This window comes from Protomyctophum bolini (genome assembly GCF_963924005.1).
Source record: "Protomyctophum bolini genome assembly, chromosome: 22".
NCBI lineage: Eukaryota > Metazoa > Chordata > Actinopteri > Myctophiformes > Myctophidae > Protomyctophum > Protomyctophum bolini.
In genome coordinates this window covers 8,850,801-8,872,381 of record NC_137883.1, presented here as the reverse complement: position 1 = coordinate 8,872,381, position 21,581 = coordinate 8,850,801, and the positions used below count along the sequence as shown (strand labels likewise).

Genomic DNA, 21,581 nt, shown 5'->3' with positions numbered 1-21,581 from the left:
AACAAGTTTATGAGTATGATTCAATTTTGTTTTAGCCGAGCCCTATCTCTCACCTAATGTAAATGTAATGACAGTAATAAAATATACAAGCTCAGAGCATGTCGTCTTTATTAATGCCCGCTGTGAGCTGGTACTATGATGTCTGACCGCCAGGTCAGTTTTCGTAATGTTTTACCCGTTTTCTCCACAATTTAGCCAATGTTAGCATTTATGTGTGTTGTCACTGCTGTTGTGCATGTCCTACTGGCTCACCTGCTAGCCCATTCTGGGCGGGAACCCCTTTTGGTGTTAGCGTTATGTTATGCTTTAGGTCTGCTATTTTTGAAAAATCGAAGAATCAGACAGGATGTAGAAGACATTTTTAGTAAAAATGGGCTAGTAGGAGGACGTAGAGCCTTCATACTACTCCTCTCGCCCCACACTTCCCACTGACAGGTGCCACCACAACCCGGAAGAGTATGCAGTGACACATATCACCTTCCCGCCTGTACTCGGGCCAATTGTTTAACATTCTCTCATCTCACAAGGAGAAAACTACAGCTTATATTAAAAGCATCTATACTTTACGCTTCTGTTGCTTCTCCGGCGCAAGCTGTATTTTTCAATCACACTGGTTTCATGCCCGGAAAATGTAAACAGATCTGCAACGCATCAACGTTTAAATCCATTGGGCGCTACTTCCGGTTAGACACTCGGTAGCAAGTCTCGCTCGGCATGCTCTGACTTGTAGAACACACAGGCCGTCTACAGAGACGGAATGGGGCTCAGTAGGACAGCTCTGACTTGTAGAACACACAGGCCGTCTACAGAGACGGAATGGGGCTCAGTAGGACAGCTCTGACTTGTAGAACACACAGGCCGTCTACAGAGACGGAATGGGGCTCAGTAGGACAGCTCTGACTTGTAGAACACACAGGCCGTCTACAGAGACGGAATGGGGCTCAGTAGGACAGCTTGAATTTGCGATCGAGGGTCCCGGCTTTGATCTGCTCTTCTCTGTTGTCCCTGTCCGTCTTGAAGGTGTAATAGAGAACAACAAGCGGCACGACGCCAAAGAGCATGCCCAGCAGAGACGTCTTCGGCGTGGCTCTGAAGTGCGGGTAGGGGTTGGTACGTGCGTAAACCCAGCGGGTCAGGGCGGGGTCTTCGATGAGCTCTTTCCTGTGCGGGTTGTTGAGCTGCAGCTGGTATTGACGCTTCAGGTTTGCCCGTATAGCTGCTCTCTCCTCTTCGGCACGTCGCAGGTCTGGTGACAGGTTAAAATACTCGTCTGGATCTAGTGTTCTGGGCCGGGTGGCCAGGGGCGCTTCGCGGTAGTCCGCCATGATTCAGATTACTTAGTGCAGTACCCGTTATTGGAGTACTTGGAGGCTAATCTATAGCATCAGTACTATGACATCATGATGACGATCTCCATATTTGGGCATAAAAGGGACCCAGAGACAGATGTACGCCGGCACACACAGTGACACACACAGATTCTTGGCTTGATAGATTTCCGGAGTATCGATGACATCATATTGATGATGTCAGTCACCTCCAAGTCTGGGCATGGTTGCAGCCAGATCCGAGTCACTTTTACTTACATTATCCCTCCATCTATAATTTTCGAGATGTCTATGTCATAACCCATAAAATAACAGATCTACAAGCTCACAACGCGCCGGCATGTGTGTTAGTTTGGCTGCCCCTTGTGTTTCTTGCTACCGGTGCCCTGCTGTGATTTAATAATCTGTTTAATAAGTCTCAAAGTGTCTATATGGTCCCATGTCAAAAAAAGGTTTTGTAAACAACAATGCAGATTAGCAAACTGGTTGCATAGTCTTTACATACAGCAGTGCATACACTACAGTGCAATCTCTATCTGAAATGGACGGTCTGCTTTATCTCCCAGAGTAAATCCAATTGTGTGTTATCTACAGACAAACAGATTAAGTGGGCTGAGCATTCGCGAACTCTTTCTTTGTCCCATCGGCCAGCAACACTGCAGCTCTGATAAACTTGTGGGAGATTTGGCTAAAATTCACGCTTACCATAGGATCGTTTCTGAATTACAGAATGTGGTTGACCTCTCAAAGCTCACGAGAGAATGAAAAGAGTGTAGATCAACTGTAGTAGCTGACATTTTAACCACTTGAACTTGATCCATCCGGATCGGCCCTTTGTCCGCTGTGGGAGTAGGAGTACACACCCCAGGCACCTAAGGACAGCATGAGCCGAGTCCCCTGCCCGGGGAAGAGTGCCACCTGGCGGCCATGGGGAGGCGCTGCGGCCCCTGGCCGCCCTCTTGACACTGAACCGTCCACCTTATCTACGTCATCGGTTTTTCGGCCGCAGCTTGCCCGGGGAGCGACCCACAGTTCCGGAATTAGAGGCCTGAAATAGAATGGAATTTTGAAATTCCAAATGTGTAATAGCCTGTACGGTCATCCTTTGTCTTCATCATTGTTGACTCAACAACCAGCTGATTCCCACCCGAGGACCTCAGGCTGTGCATGTTAAAACACCATTGCAAGAGTCAGGAAGGGCAAATGAGAATGGTAGGGTGAAGATTTTGTAGAAAGCTGAAAACAACAACATAAACCAAACTCAAGTCGATATGCTCCCAAAGACTGAGCTGGACATGCTGACCATCTGCCTGCAGCTAAGCCTGGATCGTGCACACAGCCATATATTAGTGTCGTGAAGGAAGGACGCAGGATAGACAACTAACCAGAGGTTGCTATATGAGCACATTGTGTACAGCGTCTATGTTTCAGAATCCCTGGAGTAGAATAGAGAGTCCTTTACAAACAAACAAACAGAGTTTTTTTGGGCTCCTACTATATCTCATGTTCTGAGAACACTGCCCATTGCTTCAGGTTCTGAATGAATCGTCCGAGTTTGTTCCAGTATAAGTTCAGTAAGCCATAACATCAGGAGAGATGTTGAGACTGCACCCAGATCTGCCTAGCTGTAGGGCAATATTTGTTTTTGCCAGTAGATGGCAGCTTTGGCACACTAGTGGCTGGTGGTGGTGTGATCCTTGGAAGTCATAACAGAGGGCTGCAGCAATAGAAGCTCAAATAAATTCAAGACTGTATTTTGTTGTGGTCAGGAGACGTGCACAGGTGTCATATACAGTTCTGTATTCTAATTTGTAACCTGACCATATAATTGCATTGTTCTCAAGTACAGATGCTGTGTTCAGTGGCTGATACTGTATGTAAGCAGTATTTTTCTAGTGAACAGGCTGCACATTTCATATTGTGTTAGTGATACATGTAATGTAACGTCATTACATACTGTAGCAGCAAAGGAAGCCACTATATATATATTTTATATATAGTATATTATTATTATATAGAGCCAATATATATCCAAGTTTACAGTATAATAAAGTCACCTGGCACCTGAGTAGAAATTGTCCCAGTGTTCAATGTGTAATGAGCTTACAACTTTATATTGTAATTCAACAGACTTGTCTTGACAACTTATCGCCATGCAATTATCTGGCCCAATATGCAGATGTGGCAGCCATGCAGTACAGTCGCTTGAAACCAACATGGTTGAACTGTCGCACTGATGAGCTGAAAGAATTGAAAAAGTGCGGCTTTTCCTCTGGATTGGCATTATCAATGTGTAAATGAGTATTCTGCTGTCAATTCCACCAAACTGGTGCAAAACGGCATTGGAAGAATATGTAAGTAGCCTTGCCGAGCCATGAGGCCCAGTTCCTATAAAACATTCATAATTTAAAACAAAATATTTGATTGTATTAAACTTGGGCAGATACAGGCTTTATGAATAACATTAAAAAAAAACACAGCTACTCAGTCAGGCCAGGGTATATAAACTGAATGTTGGATGATTATTTAATCAGCTCAGTCCTTATTTATGGGATTACAGTCACATACTGAGGAGGAGTTTGTTCAGCCTCTTCTTAAAGGCATGAACTCTACTTGATGCAAAGTACATTCCTACAGTACGTACCGCTGATATCTGAAAATAATATTTCCTTCAGAAACTGACTGCATGACTGAATGATTGATTTGTTTGTGGGGGACAATTTTCAACCAACCCCCCTTAGGTCATAATATGACCTAAGGGGGGTTGGTTGATAGTTGGTAGAAGCCCAATTAAATCCAGCGATACCGTCCATAATTTCCATAGCTCTGTAGAAGCAGCAGGCTTACCGAGTGGCCCGTCCTGTTCACCCGAGTCAACTTCTTCCTCTCTGCCAAAGTCAGAAGCTCCGGTAATTGAAAGGAATGTATTATAGTGAAAACACCCCATGGAGTTAGTTGTTACAGTATATAAGAATATGCAACACCGCAGGAATGCAGAGTGGTGGAAATTCGTATTAGAAACAATATGGCAATTTTATTTCCCTGTAATGCAAATTTGCAGTTTGTGGCAGCAGAAGGAGGTTAAGCAATTAGGGGTGTAACGATACATTTTAACAGCGATACGATACGTATCACGATACATGGTTGACAATACGATACATGGACGATATTGGTTCATTATGGCGATACGATCTGATACGGTTCAATGATTTGAAATCGATACAGTAACTATTTAAAATACATTGCAATTATTTTAAACTAAGTAATTAAACCCCTCTTTTTCCTTTTTCTAAAAATTGCTAAATACCACGCACAAAAATGTAGTATTAATACAATCGATTATCTGAATAGCAAAACGATTCGAAACCGATTATTTGCATTGCAAAACGATACGATACTGAAGTCAATGTTGCCGTTTTCATTTCGATATACTTCGATTCTTGAAATTAAAATGGATTTTTCGATGGAGTTACTATATCGTTACACCCCTATAAGCAATGGAACTGGTTGAATAATATAACACTACAAAGAATAGTGAATGAAGTAGCTCTGATAGATGAAGCTTATCTGAGAGCTTTGCTTTTGCACTATAGGAGAATAGCCACATTATTGTTACATCTTGTGTAAGAGTGAAATTATTTTGTTCTGGGTCAAAGCTTTATAGCCTATTGTGGCAGAAAAATAAATACACACAATCATATAAATAAATAAAAAAAACATGAACTTGGTGAACTTCCTCCTCCACTAGGCATTGCAGTGCAAGTTGTGTCTTGGGATATGTGGGGAGGGGTGAAAAAGCTACTCGTTTCAAGTGCATCTTTTTATTTAAGCTTTTATAGTGAATAATCATTGAGGCTTCTACACAGACTCAGAAATCTGATTATAATAACATGTCAATTGTTAAGCCACTCTTGAATAAGGCTGTCAATTAAATGTGCAAACATCTAAACAGAATGAAGTGAGTAGGTTGCAGTGGCTCATTGGGTGAGAACGAGCGCGACACTGACAACCCCTTTGAGTTTTATTGCCGAGTTGGCGTGAAACACCATCATCTCCCAGAATGTTCTGCATGTCCTATAGTTACCCAAGCCATGCTACTCATGCGCTGGGTTGGCGCCTTGGCAGTGCCAGGGATCAAACTCAGAGCTTTGCTATTTAAAGACAGTGAAAGTGCTCTACACTGAGCTACCGGGTAGCTACCCTGACACAAACAGAATAATATAACATACTGTATAGAATGTTTGTGTTGACATGTTACTGCAGACATGTTTCCAGTACATGCTGATACGGCTGACAGCTGACAATGATATCGTACAGGGCAGAAGGATAGTGCAAGGCGTACTATTGACAGCAGACTAGTTACTGTAATTACCGGTTATCAACTAAAGCTCTTTTAAAAAAATATATTTATAACGCACATTTCACATTTCTCACACCCTGTGCTACAGGATATATGAAAACCCTGGTGAATCAAGAATGATTACATTTCACTTTTTTAAATTAAAAGTGGTAGGTGGGTACAAGAATACCTTCACTTTTCCTTTCCCCTACTGAAGCATTATTGAGCAATTCACCAAGCCTCCAACCCACTTAAACTGAGCACTATATCCCCCGCCAAAGTGTAGGATTTTCTATGTATTTATCCATGTGGTGATGGCATGTCTTGGCATACGTTTATCTAATGTCATGGCTCGGTCAACCACATGACAGATCACAGTGACGTATCACCTTTTGCCTTTTGTAGCCGTTTCCTGATCCTATCAGAAGAAACAAACAGCATTTCATAGATTGGTTGATAGTGTAACGGCAATTGTTCACCTTCCAATGTCTATTTGCACGTTACTTCACAGGTGGTGGGAGTGATCCTACGCAGTACACACAGAAAACAGCTACAGATGGATGTCCAGTCGTAGAGCTCAGCTTGCTTGTGGCGTATTTATTGCAAATTGTGCAGTTGAAATGAACATACCACATTGATTCATAATAACGAGTCTCCTAGCTGTTCTTTGTATTCCTGTCTGTCTGCTGCTGCTAAGAAATGATGTTCTCCCCTTCCCTGTGTCCTAGTCCTGTGTCCTTGTTCTATGACCCTCTAAATTCACACCCAGTGCTGTCAATCTAAAGCCCTCCCCCAAGTGTTCCAAAATAATATGCCAACCTAACAATCAATAAGTCACCAGAGGGAGTGCAACGAACCATGTACAGCCCAGATTCGGCACAAACAAGGGACTAAATTATTTTCGCTCCTATGCCACCAAAATGTGGAACGCCCTACCAAAGTCATTAAGACATGCGAATCCCTTGACTCCTTCAAAACCGCTCTCAAAGGGCACCTATATACGGACGGCTGCAATTCGAAACTGGCCCCTGAATCCTCCCCCAGCCCCCCTTTCCCCCCACTGTATACGTTTCATTTCCCTTTTTACCTCCTTTATGATGAATTCCTGTTCTGTTCTTTGTCTAGTAGTGTATTTGTACGTCTCTAAATGTTTTGATGAATTGAACATGGTGGACCCTCTTGTAAACCAGTGTAATGCTTAATTGGGTCGTCCACTCACAGTTAACAGTCTTTGTATTGAGTTTGTGCTTGAAATGTACTGTAATTCTGCAAACTGTTAATAAATATTTCAATCAATCAATCAATCAATCACCATCCTAATGGCTCCTACAGATAGATTGATTGTTCGTTTGGCATTGTCCACTGTTCAACATGGAAGAAAAGCTTTATAGAAAATAGCATGCATACTGTGTGCGTCCGCACATGCGTATATTAGCCTGATTGATGTTCACTCAGATGGAGTGAAACACAGTGTTCCCGTGTGTAGACAGAACATTAAATACAGGAAGTGCAACACGTTCACTGGGATCAGACCGTGGGATTTTTCGTCCGATTATACACATGCTCCTCTTTTCCACAGGCTTCCCTGTGTGACCTGAGTGACCTCTGTATGTACACAGTAGTACATTCCATAGTATACTATTCCATGTATCCATGACCATGTGTACACTCTCAGAGTCAGTGGTAGAAAGTAACATTTACCAAATCAAGTACTTAAAAAACACTACACCGTAGACCTAGTTCCTCAGATTCCCAAGGTCTCTATACTGCAGCTCTGTACCTGCTGTTAAAACTAAAAGCTAAAGCAAAAATAGGCAATCTACAAGATCCCAAGCTCTACAAGCTTGTAGATCTGCTATATTCACCAAATTAAAACACTATATAGGGTTCATGTGGTAAACATTTTAGGTACTTTTATTTTACTTGAGTATTTCAAAATGTTTCACACTTTTACTACAGACAATATTTACTCTTTGTAGTGGAGTAGAAGTATACTATTAAGTATCAAACATTGTACTTTTTACTCCACCACAGCTATGTCATAAATATACCGTAACTGATACAATGATTTAAGCAACCCAGCATCACATTAATCAGCCCCACCTTTAGCAGCTAACAGTATCCCTTCCACTGCTGCGTGAGTTAAAACAACACTCAGGAGTTTACGGTGTAGTGGGCAGGTACTGGTGAGTGGTGACCGAGACGTCACACACACCTGACCTATAAAGAGTTCCCCTTCCCAAGCTTAGACGTGCTCCAACATCAGACTGACCCTCTGCATACTCAACATGAAGACCTTCCAGACCCTGTTTCTTGTGGCTTTAGGCCTCTCCATTGGTGAGTAGCATCTATGTAAATCAATTTGTCCAAAACTGTCACTTTTCAGAAAATGGAAAATAATAACCTGTGTTCTAATACAGGCGTTCTCAACCTGTTTTTTAGTTCAGTTTAATTCTTTTTTTGCAACTGAATGGCTGGAAAAGTGAGAGTTTAAGAGTTATTTATGCCCCAAAATCTATAAATCTCACACTATTATAGTACTAAGACAACGGCCGGTTCCACGTGCTGCACAAGGTGCCTTCTTTTCCACTTGGGCACCTGCCCTCTAAATGTCTATGGATTACCAGTCGGGTGCCCAGACGGTTACGCCACTGCCTGGGCCAGTTGTCACACTTTTGCTTTCGCTTCAGTCTATTGTGCACAAAATGTAAAGTCATTAGATTTGCACTGCTGGGGCGCCCGCTGTGCTGGCTTAGCAGCCCAGGCACATAGCCAGGTGCATGCCTGACAGCGTGTCTCAGGTTCGAGTCCCGATCCAGACGACCTTTGCTACATGTCATTCCCAGTCACTCTCCCTGTTTTCTGATCTACACTATGTCCTATCAATAAAGGCAGAAAAGTCCCCCAACCCCATCCATGTGCATCCATCACACACGTTTTTTTAAATGAGGCATTTCACTCGCATTATCAGAGAATAATTGATGTGTACATGTAATAGTAAAACTGGGGCACATTGTCACATGTGACGACTTGCCCCGAAAGCTCTGAGATAACTTGACCCAGATTGATGTGCTATTGCTAGTAGCTATAGCATAGCACAGGACTTTAGTTTAGGTATCCACATATACCTTTCCCCCCTTGTATTTAGTGCAACAATGACATGCATACTGTATATACATTCATACAGTTTCATTACATAAATAGTGCCGTTTATTTTCTCTTTGTTATTTTGTATTTCTTTTGTACGGTTGAGAAAATAGTTCAATGACATACTGCATGTCGAGCTAAAATGAGAGCTGCATGCACTGCTAGATTGTTTTACATAATTCCCTCTGGTTTGGGAGATATATAGTGTGTGTGTGTGTGTGTGTGTGTGTGTGTGTGTGTGTGTGTGTGTGTGTCTCCTGCCTATCTGTTGATGTGTATTTGTGCATGCATGTGCTCGTATGTTCCAGCCCAGGCAACCCATGACAAGGGCCTGACCCAGTTTAGAGACATGATCCTGTGTGTGATGCCGGATAGTTGGCCCATCATGGACTATGCTGACTATGGCTGCTACTGTGGCAAGGGAGGGTCTGGCACCCCTGTTGATGAACTGGACAGGTCAGAGCAATGCTTCTTTGAGGAGACTTGAACCAGTGACTGCAGAAAGATGTATTTCTGAGTATTAATCTTTCAAAGATGTTTGAAACATTGGTGTGAAGTGTGATACAGTCGGTGGTAGACCGTAGACACAGAGTAGTTTGTCTCAACCCCAGTGCTTGACTGTTTATTTTATTTTATTTACCAACCCCATTACAGTACTGTAGCTGATGCATAACATGAGCTAATCGTCCTGGGGTCAACACAACAACATAAAAACATGACGTAAATAGTCTTAATAGTCTTAGTCTTAATGCAATGTTAATTTTGCCAGAAAAGATTTAGTCTTAGTCTTTTGAATAACACACCAGTTAGTCTTAGTCTTAATGGAATGTTAATTTTGCCAGAAAATATTTAGTTTTAGTCACATTTAGTCTTCTGAAATCGTTTAGTCTTAGTCGACTAAATATCAAAAACCTTAGTCTTTTAGTCTTAGTCAACAAAATGAACACTGTCGAGTACTGGAGTAGGCTATTTGCTTTAAAAAGTATTCAAAAGTATAAATGACAAAGTACATTTTCTTTTCATATCAATGCATTGCTGCATTGAAATTTTCCCTAAAACATTTTTTAAGTCAGAAGTTTTCACAAAATAGTGTAAATAGCTTATTTAAGAGACCTAATGATGAACACTACACTCTGAGTCCAAGTGTCTGCTTTCAATAGTGAAGAAGATCACATACTGTATTAGTTCAAACAACTTACAGTATTACAGTAGTAGTATAGGTGTCACATAAATGTTAACTTTAACTTTTTTGCTTTTATTTGCATTACAGCTTGAACCTTTTGAAAGCTTCCAAGAAAATGCATTTAAACATAAATATATAAAAAATACCCTTAGCCGATATTTCAAGTAAATCTTGTCCACTACTGATATAATGAAGGGTACAGTATATCATGCATCCCTAATGTGATGCAAAAGCGTGTAGACAACCATATGCATCCTCTGATACACATGGCATCACCAGCTGTTTCTTTTCATCTGACAATTTATCATCATTTATCCGTCTCATGAAACTGATTCAGATTCCGATACCAACTGCACATCTCTTTTTTGCCAGATGCTGTGAGGTGCATGACCGTTGTTACAGTGAGGCTATGCAGCACCCTGACTGCTGGTTCCTAGTCGACAACCCTTACACCGAGCTTTACAGCTACAAGTGTGACCAGAGCAACAGTGTCGGGGGAGAGGGGAAAGTGACTTGTAAAAGTAAGCACACTTGAACTGTTCCCTAACTGTTCCCTCTAATCTATTAATCAGAAGTTCACTGGTTCAGAACCCCCATTCCCCAAAGGATGTGTTCCTGAGCAAGGCACTTAACCACTAAAATTCTACCCGGGTGCTATATTAAAGGACAACTTTAGTTTTTTTCAACCAAGGTTCATGTTTTAGGTTGTTATTAGAGAAACTAAAAGGTGAGTGTTCATTTTCTTTAATTTGCTGCTTTCGTTCGTTTTAGGGATTTTAGCAGTTTTTGACAGGGGGGCGGGGGCATTCGAGCATGGGGCTAAATATGTATTTTTTAACACAATTTTATGGTGATTTATTTTTTTATGGTTTACTATAGTCCTAATAAACGCCAGGAAATGATATCTGGCCACAAAAGATCACAGGATCTATTGAATGTGACAAACTTACATATTGAGCCTATACACACAGTATAAGCCTTCCCCCAGTAGGCTACCTTCACATTCAGTAGATCCTGTGATCTTCTGTGGCCAGATGTAATTTCCTGACGTTTATTAGGACTATAGTAAACCATAAAAAAAGAAATCACCATAAAATTGTGTTAAAAAATACATATTTAGACCCATGCTCGAATGCCCCCGCCCCCCTGTCAAAAACAGCTAAATTCCCTAAAACGAAAGAAAGCAGCAAATGAAAAAAGATTAACACTCATCTTTTACTTTATCTAATAACAAACTAAAACATGAACCTTGGTTGAAAAAAACTAAAGTTGTCCTTTAATGGCACCTCCTCACTGCATCCTAGTAGTTAGAATGTGTTGCCAGAATATGAATATGAATAGCTATCTGGTTTATCAAAACAAAACTTCAAAAAAGTATTAAAGAAACAATAAACCAAATAGCAAATGACTAACAATACGTTAAAAAATATTTCTTTTTATAGTGTACTTGGAAAGTACGTACAATAGGCTACATACTGTATGTACTACACATTACTCAAATAAAGTGTTGCCATGGACAGTGGCTAGACGATAGCCTCAGTGACATGCTGCACTTTTGAAAATCCATAGCCTCTGTCCATGCTTCTCCAAGCATACCGGTATACAGTTTGTTTACCATTCCTTATCTGTGATAAACTGCCTTCCTGGAGGGTAAACCAACCTCTGTTTACTTTACAGCCTACTGTGAAGTGCAGTCTGTTTGAGCTAGTGTTTGTGTTATTTATGATTAAACATCTATTATTATTATTATTATTATTATTATTACTTCTTATATTATATTTTCTTTAGAGACAACAGCAAATGTGAGTGAGAGAAACAAATCTCAGTGCTAATTTTGAGTGTCAAACGGTTTATATATAGGCTTCTCTCGTAGTTATCACTGAGAATTCTACTTATTCACCCTCAGGCAACAACAACGCGTGTGAAATGTTCATCTGTGAGTGTGACAGGAAGGCTGCAGAGTGCTTCGGCGTGAGTCCTTGGCTCCCTGAGCATGAACACCTGCCCAGCAACCAATGCAAATGAAGACAACAGAGGACAGTTTGGAGTTGCTTCCAATTGAAATATCCACTGTTTGTGTGACACCTTGTCTTACGAACTGATAGAGCTGTCATGTAAATAAAATCAATTCTGGAAACAAACAAAAACTAGTACATGATGATTTATTACAATATTACTGTAAGTACATGACCCTTTTCCTACAAACTCTGTGAGATTGGGAGAGTGGGAGTTTTTTTTCTTTATAATAAACCAATATGAAGGAGAGCGCACACATTACTTCTATGAATAGGAACTTGTGCTGCCATAAGCTAGACTAGAGTTCCCTTCCCAGTCCAGTAACTTATGGCCTAATGGGGTACAGGCAAAATTATATTCTTCCTTACCAATAGAGGGCGTAAAAGTGTCTTTCTTTTCTTATGTGTTTCCCTTGTGTTTGCTCTGAATGTGAGTTACCTGAACACTATGCCATATCTCTGCTGTCGGGAGGAAACCACCTAACTCCAAAAACTTTCATTTTTCAGGAAAATGAAAAATATATTTCTTTTCAGGAAATTAAGAAAACCTTATATTTTTAAAACAAAACAATACTGCCTCATCAAAGTTGGTGTTGTGATATTGTCAATTACTTCCATGAGAGGGAGAGAGGTGGTGGAGTTAGCTGCTTTAGCAGACAGTTTGAGGGTCTAATGGAGTTAAGAGGTTTTGTCCAAAGCACTTTTTACTACTTTACATTGGTTCAATATTTTCGAAACAACACACAGACGTAAAGGGTGTTTAATAGCACTGATTTATGCAAAAAAAATCAAAAAGCTCAAAAATGGAGTTATGAGGTTTCCTCCTGACAGCAACGATTTAATCAGCTGCTCATAAGAAAGCTCATACTTTACTGAACCGAAGTGTCACGTTAATTGGCTTGTTGCCTATACTGTAGCACAGTATGCTTCAAAACCTACCAGCTCATGATGTGTGTAACAGTGATGATTAAGAAGACATGGTTAGGACTATCCTTTCTGACATAACTGACTTGACAAAAATATACATTGTGCAATCTGTTCTTAAAAAAAGAAAAGAAAAATACATTAGCTAAGGACTAATTACTGCATGATGCATAATACGTTATAGCAAATGAGATAAATTGTGGTGCTGCTGTTTACGCTTTTCTGTGAGGAGAAACAGACAGTGGAAAGCAAAAAAGGAGTTCTGTTCCCACAGCAACAGATACTGTCTACTTATTGTGTTCTTCATTGCTGTGAGCAGAAATACCTTTCTGAGGGCTCTCGGCAGACTCTACAATAACATCCCAGGCTACATGAGGACTGATGCAAAATGAAAAAGTATTTTTGATCTGAATTTGAAGAAGTTTGACTCTTGCTTCTTAGGCATTGGCATGATTTTACATCATACGCCACCATGACCTTTACATCATCAGTCTAGCCAAAAGCCAATTCACAACAAATAGTCCTACTGTTAAAAACACTTAGAAATGCCCATCAGTGGGCAGCAATATGGCTCAGGAGGTAGATTGGCCATTCGTGGTTTCATCCCCAGCTCCTACTATAGTCCGGCAGTCCGTGTTGTGGAGTGGGAAATGTGTAGTCTTTTTTTATTGGCCTAAAGTATTGTCTATATACATACACTCATGAATCCACTCATGAATGTACGTATATAGACAATATTTTAGGCCAATTAAAAAAGAATATATACGTATACCAAATGTTGTACTTTAAACAAAAGCCTGTCGGCTGCCGGACTATACTAGTTTATTTTGCCAAAGTGTCATTTAGCAATCAATTAACACATAACTCCCAACTGTTCAACGGCGTTAGGCCTGTTCAATAGTTGCTCACTGCACCTAATAGTTAGGATACGGTATAGATTAAATGCAGAGGGCATTCCATGTGCAAATCTTTATTGGCCATAATACTCCAACAACATCTGAGAACACATTGTCTCAGCCAGGCGATAGCATGGCAATTCTATATTGCTATTTTTCCATATTCCATCCTAATTGGTTTTGGATTGGCACGTGGAATTTTACATGCACATTCCTATTAGTCAGAGGAATAAATCCCACCCTTTTCAGAATTGGCCTGCTGAGCAATGTTTTATTTTATTATAATTTTCTTTTGCAAATTTTAACAAAATGTCTTAAATCAAGCCCAAACAGACGATCAATACCAGATACAAGTTACTACAATACAAATGGTTGATGCGAACGTATATTACTCCTCTACTTAATCATTTTGATCCTAATATACCAGACCAATGTGTAAAGTGCAAGGTGGAGAAGGGTACATTATTTCACGGTTTATGGCAATGCCCAGAGATCATGAAGTTTTGGAAAGAAGTACTTGGTATATTATCCCAGATAATCTCAGAGGATATTCCTATTTGTCCACAACTGTGTATCTTGGGTATATTTCCTAATAACTTCAAAATGAATAGTAAAAAGAACAGTATGATTACTTACTCTCTTCTACAAGCTAAACATACAATTGCACTCTTTTGGAAAAACCCAGACAAACCAGACATTAAGCAATGGTACAAAGAACTGTCAAATTGTCTTGCACTAGAGCAATTGACTTTAGCAGGGAAATATGGAGACAGATCATGTGTTTTATGAAAAGCAATCCATTAGGACCTGTATTAGATAATCCACAGTAATGTGGGGAGGAAAATTAAATTTGTGTATCTGTTATATGTTTGTGTTTGACATTTTATTAACAAGAGAGCTATAACTAATGTTTTATATAATTGAAAAAGAATGTCAATAAATATTGTTTAAAAAAATTTTCTTAAATCATTAACGTCCAATTGCTGTTCATACTCTGTTCTCCACTCTGCACCAAATGGAACAACAAACGAATCTGGATCCAAATGATTTTACACCATTATTACATTATGACAGCCATTATGTAAATGTCCAACCACCATCTCACAAAGTCAGCCTGGCTTTCAGAGCAGCTCAAACTCAGTCTTGCCTGTGTAGATATTAATGTATATGCATACCCCACTGTCTGATATTCAAGCAGTGACATGTTCTGTAGTCTTTGACCTAAATCCATATCAAATTGGGATCCTGGATATTACAGTATGCACAGTACTGAATGTTCCGAGTACATATAGGCCTAGGGGTGTATTTAAACATGGCATTTGAAAGCAACATGGCAGATTATAGGCAAACCAGTGATTCTGGTAGGGAACAGCATGCATACATAATTATAACTTGAACAGGTTGGCACTGCCCAATCCATCTGATTGGTCTGATGATTGTTCCAACTCTGCTCATAATAACCATACGGCAGAGTCAGTGTCTTGCCGACTTTAAGCAACCTGTGATTCAGGCAAGCTGATGAAACGGGTGGCAAATTATGTAAATCGAATATGCATATATTGTGAATGTGATTGCACGACTCCCTGTGTTTTGTATTAGCGTATTGGCTACCGAAAGCCACTATACCAGGTTAGGAAGCAGTCGTTTCCTACCATATTGTTGTGTTGGAACACAATAGTGTGTGATAGATGTAATGTTACTGTGAGAAACTTCAGTTAATAAAAGTGTCCACAGCAGATTATTAGAGGGGACAGCCAGCTGCTTCCATGAAATGGTTACAAAGAAGAAACTTTAACACAATAGATTGAAAAGAAATGATATGTGAAACCCCCATGAAAACTACATGTGAGCGTCGTAAACATTTACCATGTGAGGCTGACTTCATTCAGTGAGGCGGAACTGGCTCACAAAAGCTATGATCTTGGGAGAGGGATCTTTTGCCCGAGAGACAACAGAGTGCATGTGAGGAGACAAGACCGACTGCTGGCGAGTTAGGAGGAGGAACCAGAGAACAGAGAGAATCAGGAATTGAGAGTTTCTCACCGCAGGGTTTTTACAATACTGATAATGACTCCACCCTTGCATGTAAACACAGGCCCAACAGAGTCCCTAGACTGTGAAGCAGGGCCTTACAGCTGCCATGGTTACCAGCTATGTGCCGCTCAGCACCTGCTGTCCTTGTGAGTCACGTTGCCTGGAGTTAAATTCAACTTTACACAACAGAGAAAAACAGGTAGAGGACTGTCTTCCTCTGGCTCCTCTAGAGACACCCACCGCCTGTATGCACGAGTGTGTGTTTGTATGCACGAGTGTGTGTGTGTGTGTGTGTGTGTGTGTGTGTGTGTGTGTATGTGTGTGTGTGTGTGTGTGTGTGTGTGTGTGTGGTGTGTGTGTCTGTGTGTGTGCGTATGTGCGTGCGTGCGTCAGGACCGCCTAGATATTCTCATTTCACTTACTTTCTGTCTGGTATGCATGACATACACAGTAAATGGAAATCTGAGCCTACGGGAATTGTTGGAGATAAGAGTGTTTAAAAAAAGAGAAGGGAATAAGATTTCTGCATACCTGACCCACATCCTAAGACTAAGGTGTCGCCTTGCCCGTCTTGAATTCTGAGAATATTTGAACTATCTTAAATAAAAGAAGGGATTGTTTGCCCGATTCTTTTCAGTATGTGTGACGTTTTGTTTGTTGTTCCAAGCACCTTTCCAAGCACGTTTCCAAGCACGTTTTTGCAAAACAATACGGATTTATGATCGTAACCTTTCCGTCAGGGACCACTGTGTCTTCATTTGAGGCTATACTGTACACTGGCCACCATAGATAATTTGTGACATTTAGCCACAGTATGTTTATTTAATACTAAAACCGTGCAATGTGCTGGATAATTGTAATATTTATGAAGCAGGCTTTTATTTTGATTAAAAATCATTATTTCATCATTGATCAGGGGTGGGCAACTTTGATGATGGAGAGGGCCACTATATTTCCACATACACTCCAGAGGGCTGCATTGCATATACTGTCGGGCAGAAACCACTTATCTCGTATTTAAAAAAAAATTAATAAATTAATGTACTACTTCATCATTCTATCATGTCACGGAAAAGTAGCAAAAATAGCCGATCTGTAAGTTCAAAACACGTGATGATGCGATGCGTTTGGAGCTTGTGGCTATATTTGCTACATTTGAATTGAAATCCTGAATACTTTTCTATTTTTTAATAGTAATATTTTCAAATGCATTTAGTTATACTTATGTTCACTTTATGAACTTATACATTTACATTTGGCATAAAAAAAAAAGTAAAAGACAACATAATTAAGTAAAGCAGGTCATGTTTGCACGTTTGGAATTGTAACAGCTGAAATCAATAATGTATCAGTATTCTGAAATTAACCTGCTGGGTGCTGCATTAAGTGAAGGTGGGGCCGCATGTGGCCCCCGGGCCGCCAGTTCCCCAATCAGATAGTTTAATCTATGATTCTATGATACAAATAAACACAAATATACAAAATGGTCTGCAAGTTTTATTATAAATAATAGTCCATCCATCTTCTACCACTAGTGCAATTAACAGTTATTTCACATTTACAGTATTATTTCACATAATAGTTGAACACTGAAAGTTTCTACCGTGTATTATGTGCCACACAATGAGCACTAAATATTTGATAGCAAAATTCCCTGTACAAGACGTTCATCTCAAATTATTAATTAGTATAAAATAGACATCGCACATGAACATTACACAGTGAAATGACAGAAGTCCACAGTGGAATGCTAATATTAGCCACTTTGACCATATATAATTTACTGATCCCCAGGGCTCTGTAGTCCGTACCCTCCTTTTCTTTCACCACTACACCAAAAACAGCTATGTGCAAGCTTTGCTATTTTCATTGAAATGTTATACCCAGAATACAGAATAGGGATTCAATAGGTTTCAAGTGGTTAAACAGTGGAACATTGAACCATGTGAACTTTAAGAGGCCTTCGTCAATTCAGAAACCTGGGAAATGTCGTAACATGCACACTCGTTGTGGTCAGCCTAGCGAGAAGAATAGTGGGTCTCTGGCTGCTTGATAAACCTCCCCGAGTGCAAATCAGCATAGTTCTTCATATTGACGGTTGCACATAACGGATATGAGGGCGGTCGCTGGAGTGCAGGCCGTGCAAGATTACGTCGGGTTACTAGGGACTGATATGGGCCTTGGCTCGTATCCGTCCCCACCGGTTCCACACACACCCTGTAGTTCTGACCTCGGTTGTTATCCCAGCGCAGTGCGGCACCTGTGCCGGGCCTGAAGGACACGCAGAACTCAAGGCGTTCGCTCGGGTCCAGGTTATGGGGAAAGGCCACACTGTAGGCAAAGACATCCATGTCCGAACCCCCGTAACGTTGGTGCTGGAAGGTGCAGGGAATGTCCTGGTGTGTCCGCCAAGAATCAAAAGTGACTCGCACATGCGCAGACTTCTCCGAGCTAACGTTACAGGCACGTACGGTGCCACTCATGGCGTGCTCTGTCAAGTAGCAGCTCTCCAGCTGTACCAGTGTCTCTTTCAGGCGAACGATGAAGGCTTTTAGGTCTAGGGTCGGCTGTGGGAAGCCCAGTCTCACCTTGTAGCGCTGCACTTTGAACGAGGGCTGCTGGTGGCCCTGCAGGAGCTTGGTTGGAGAGGGGTACGTCACTGATGAAACCGGAAGGGACAAAGGCTCGGAGAAGAAGAAATGCACATCGGTGAGGGCCAGGCCCTTGGCGTCCGCAAACACCACACGCTTTTTGCTCTGGCTGCCGCGGCCTCTGCGGAAACAACTCCGAAGCGGTGATGAGGGCTCAGGGGAAGAGGAAGGTGAGGAGGAGGTCATTGAGGAGGAGGAGTAGTGCTGTCGAGACTGATGGTCGTTCCTTGTTGTTGGACAGTCTATGGGCTGACTAAGAGGCTCCGTTGGTTTCACCAGAGGCATGCCTAGGAGATGACGCAACGGCTGGTTCTGGCTCAGGCACAGATGCATGGCTAGTTCAACAGGCAGCATAGACTGCTGTGGGTGGCTGCTGAAGGCGTGGAGCACTCTGAAAGGGAATTGACAAGGTTTAGGTTAGGTTCATACAGTCAAAGTTAAAGCAAAGTGCTTGAAATGGTTTAGGTCTGCAATTGATTATTTATTTTATTAGTGTTTATGAAATATTATTATAATGAATTATGTAATGTAAACATGCTGTAAATGCATAAATTATGTAATGTAAAACATGCTGTAATTGCAACTGTGAAATGGTGTCTTATAAACCCATGAGGGTTGTGCACAAGGTGTGCATGACACAAAAATAAATAAACAATCAATCAAAATATTCCATCGATTACTTTTTCCATTAATCAATGAGGATTATTCTGATTAGGCCTTATTTGATACTTTGTCATACAATGGTATGACAAAGTATAAAATGGGTCAATCGTTAATAGCTCAATGCACCCCTAAAATGTTTTTTTTTTTTTATGTTGCGTTTATGGTGATCACATGAACACACTGTAGTAAGGGATTATTGGACACATAGATTTGCACATTAACCTACTTTGCACAATGCATTTTCTGCTCGTGGAAATCCTTGGCCCTCTGGCAATGGACAGCTCAGAAAAACAAGAATAACCTGAAGAAAGGAAAATGTGTTTAGAGAAATGTGAATTCCACACAATTTCACACAAGTGTGCAGAAAGAGGACTCAAATAGGTCACACACTATCTAGTTCACTGTAGAAAAGCAGCACTTTTTTTACACATTGTTGTAAGTCAAGTTGGTTAAAATCATCAGATTATGATATGACATTGATTATGTGACATTGGAAAAAAATTATAATGATTGCACATACCGAATGTAACGCTCCTCTCTATCCATCAGCAAATCAACATCTTCCAGGAGTCATTTTTCGCCAGCGTCTCACAAAAAAGGAGAAATGTCCCACTGATCTGTCTAAGCTCAGCTCACCTGAGACTATAAGAATGTGGAAAAGGGGGTGGAACCTTTACTGCCCACAGCATTTGTGTGGGTAGTACTTAACCAATGGGATGATGCTTCTGTGTCTATGTTCCGCCTCCAAAAGAACAGTTACACACAACACAAGTCTGTTCTCTCCTCAGATACTGACCCCACCTCCCTGTGAGTGAGCAGCAGAGAGTTGATTGAACACACACCAGTATTCAGTCAACTCATCCAGGCTTGGCTCTTGGCTGTTAAAATGCCATGGGGAAAATAAGAGGGCAGACAGGGCCAGTGGGCCACGTCATCTTAGACGCAAGCTCACGCAACTAGTTGTTTGTGATGATTTCTACTCGCAAGAGAAGTTGTTTAGGTGTTAAGTACAGTGGTGGAAAGTAACTAAGCACATTTAATGTCGTAGTACTGTACTTTACTTGAGTATTTCCAATTCCCAATACTTTACTTCTACTTCATTTCTACTACTACATTTTGGATCCAAATATTGTACTTTTACTCGACTACATTTATTTGAAAACATTTGTTATAGTATACTTAACTTTGTAGATTATTATTACAAAACACACATTTAACCACTTCAGCCCTACTGTATATACAATTCCACACTATTTTTTATTTTTAACGTGACATCCAGGGCTATTTTAAGCACGTCATTAAGTCTGGTTAAGTCTAGAATTGATTTTAAGTTTAAGTTATTTTATTTGTTTTTAAAACACGACATGACCTCTCACCGTCCTACCTCTCTGACTTAATTGTGCCCTACGCTCTACGGTCTGCGGACCAGCTGCCTTTGCGGCTGCGGGCCCCATGCAGGCTCTGGAACGCACTGCCCTTCACCATCAGATCTGCCCAGTCCATCGGTGTTTTTTAAATCCCTACTCAAAACCCATCTGTTCTCCCTTGCTTTTAATTGCACTTGAGTTCCCTTGTCTATTTTTATTGTTGCTCTTTGTCAACGCATGTACGTAAATATGTTATCGTTTCTATTTTCTTGCCTTCAATGTCATGTTGTATTTCTTCTTGTTCAGCACTTTGGTCGGCCTTGGCTGTTGGAAATGTGCTATATAAATAAAGTTTGATTGATTGATTATAGGAAAAAAAAAAAAGGTTAGAAAAAATAGCACATCCACAAGCTCACAACACATTGCCCTCAGAGGTGTATTTGAAAACTGTTGAATAGGATTCAAGTGGCTGAATACAAATTATTTGTTACTAGAGCTGTACGTGCCCGTCGGCTACCGGCCTACTTGAGAATGATGCAACTTGGGAACTTAATAATACCCGTTGTCAAGTGGACTGGTTAAGTAGGCTAATCAATTGTCAGGTGTGGGGTTGCCATGGCAATCAATTGGCTGAGGCTGGAAATTGCACAGGTGAGTGGATTCCCACTGGCAGAGGCTATAGCCTGAGCAGAGCCTTTTGTGGTGGTTCTGGAGAACCGTGGGTCCGCCCGACTCGATACCAGGCACTGCACTGCCTGTGGGGGCAAACGGTTCTCGAGTTACGTGCATTACAACCGTACACACACGCAGACATGCACGCACGCAGAGACGTGGCGCATTTATAGTAGGATTTCTATTTGTACGTTTTTCAAATTGATTAGGACATGGTTGATTTACATTTACATATTTTTTACACACACACACACACACACACACACACACACACACACACACACACACACACACACACACACACACACACACACACACACACACACACACACACACACACACACACACACACACACACACAC

The 21,581-nt window shown here is 40.9% G+C and overlaps 3 protein-coding genes across 3 annotated transcripts; 1 reads left to right on the top strand and 2 right to left on the bottom strand.

Annotated features, from left to right (window-relative positions):
* Nucleotides 1–941: 941 nt before the first annotated feature.
* Nucleotides 942–1,325, bottom strand: LOC308310319 (NADH dehydrogenase [ubiquinone] 1 beta subcomplex subunit 4-like; the record flags this gene model as incomplete). The annotated part of the gene is made up of 1 exon (XM_080756620.1): nucleotides 942–1,325. One exon carries the CDS (start codon nucleotides 1,323–1,325, stop codon nucleotides 942–944), a length of 384 nt encoding a protein of 127 aa, XP_080612746.1.
* Nucleotides 1,326–9,142: 7,817 nt separating this feature from the next.
* Nucleotides 9,143–12,022, top strand: LOC308309506 (phospholipase A2, minor isoenzyme-like; the record flags this gene model as incomplete). The annotated part of the gene is made up of 3 exons (XM_080755383.1): nucleotides 9,143–9,270; nucleotides 10,370–10,518; nucleotides 11,904–12,022. The coding sequence occupies exons 1-3, from the start codon at nucleotides 9,164–9,166 to the stop codon at nucleotides 12,020–12,022; spliced, it is 375 nt and encodes a 124-aa protein (XP_080611509.1). The 5' UTR covers nucleotides 9,143–9,163.
* Nucleotides 12,023–17,384: 5,362 nt separating this feature from the next.
* On the bottom strand, nucleotides 17,385–19,791 carry LOC308309510 (protein phosphatase 1 regulatory subunit 3C-B-like). Its single transcript, XM_080755387.1, has 3 exons — nucleotides 19,701–19,791; nucleotides 19,407–19,481; nucleotides 17,385–18,908 (listed from the first exon to the last, which is right to left on the bottom strand). The coding sequence occupies exons 2-3, from the start codon at nucleotides 19,418–19,420 to the stop codon at nucleotides 17,885–17,887; spliced, it is 1,038 nt and encodes a 345-aa protein (XP_080611513.1). The 5' UTR covers nucleotides 19,421–19,481; nucleotides 19,701–19,791; the 3' UTR covers nucleotides 17,385–17,884.
* Nucleotides 19,792–21,581: the final 1,790 nt, after the last annotated feature.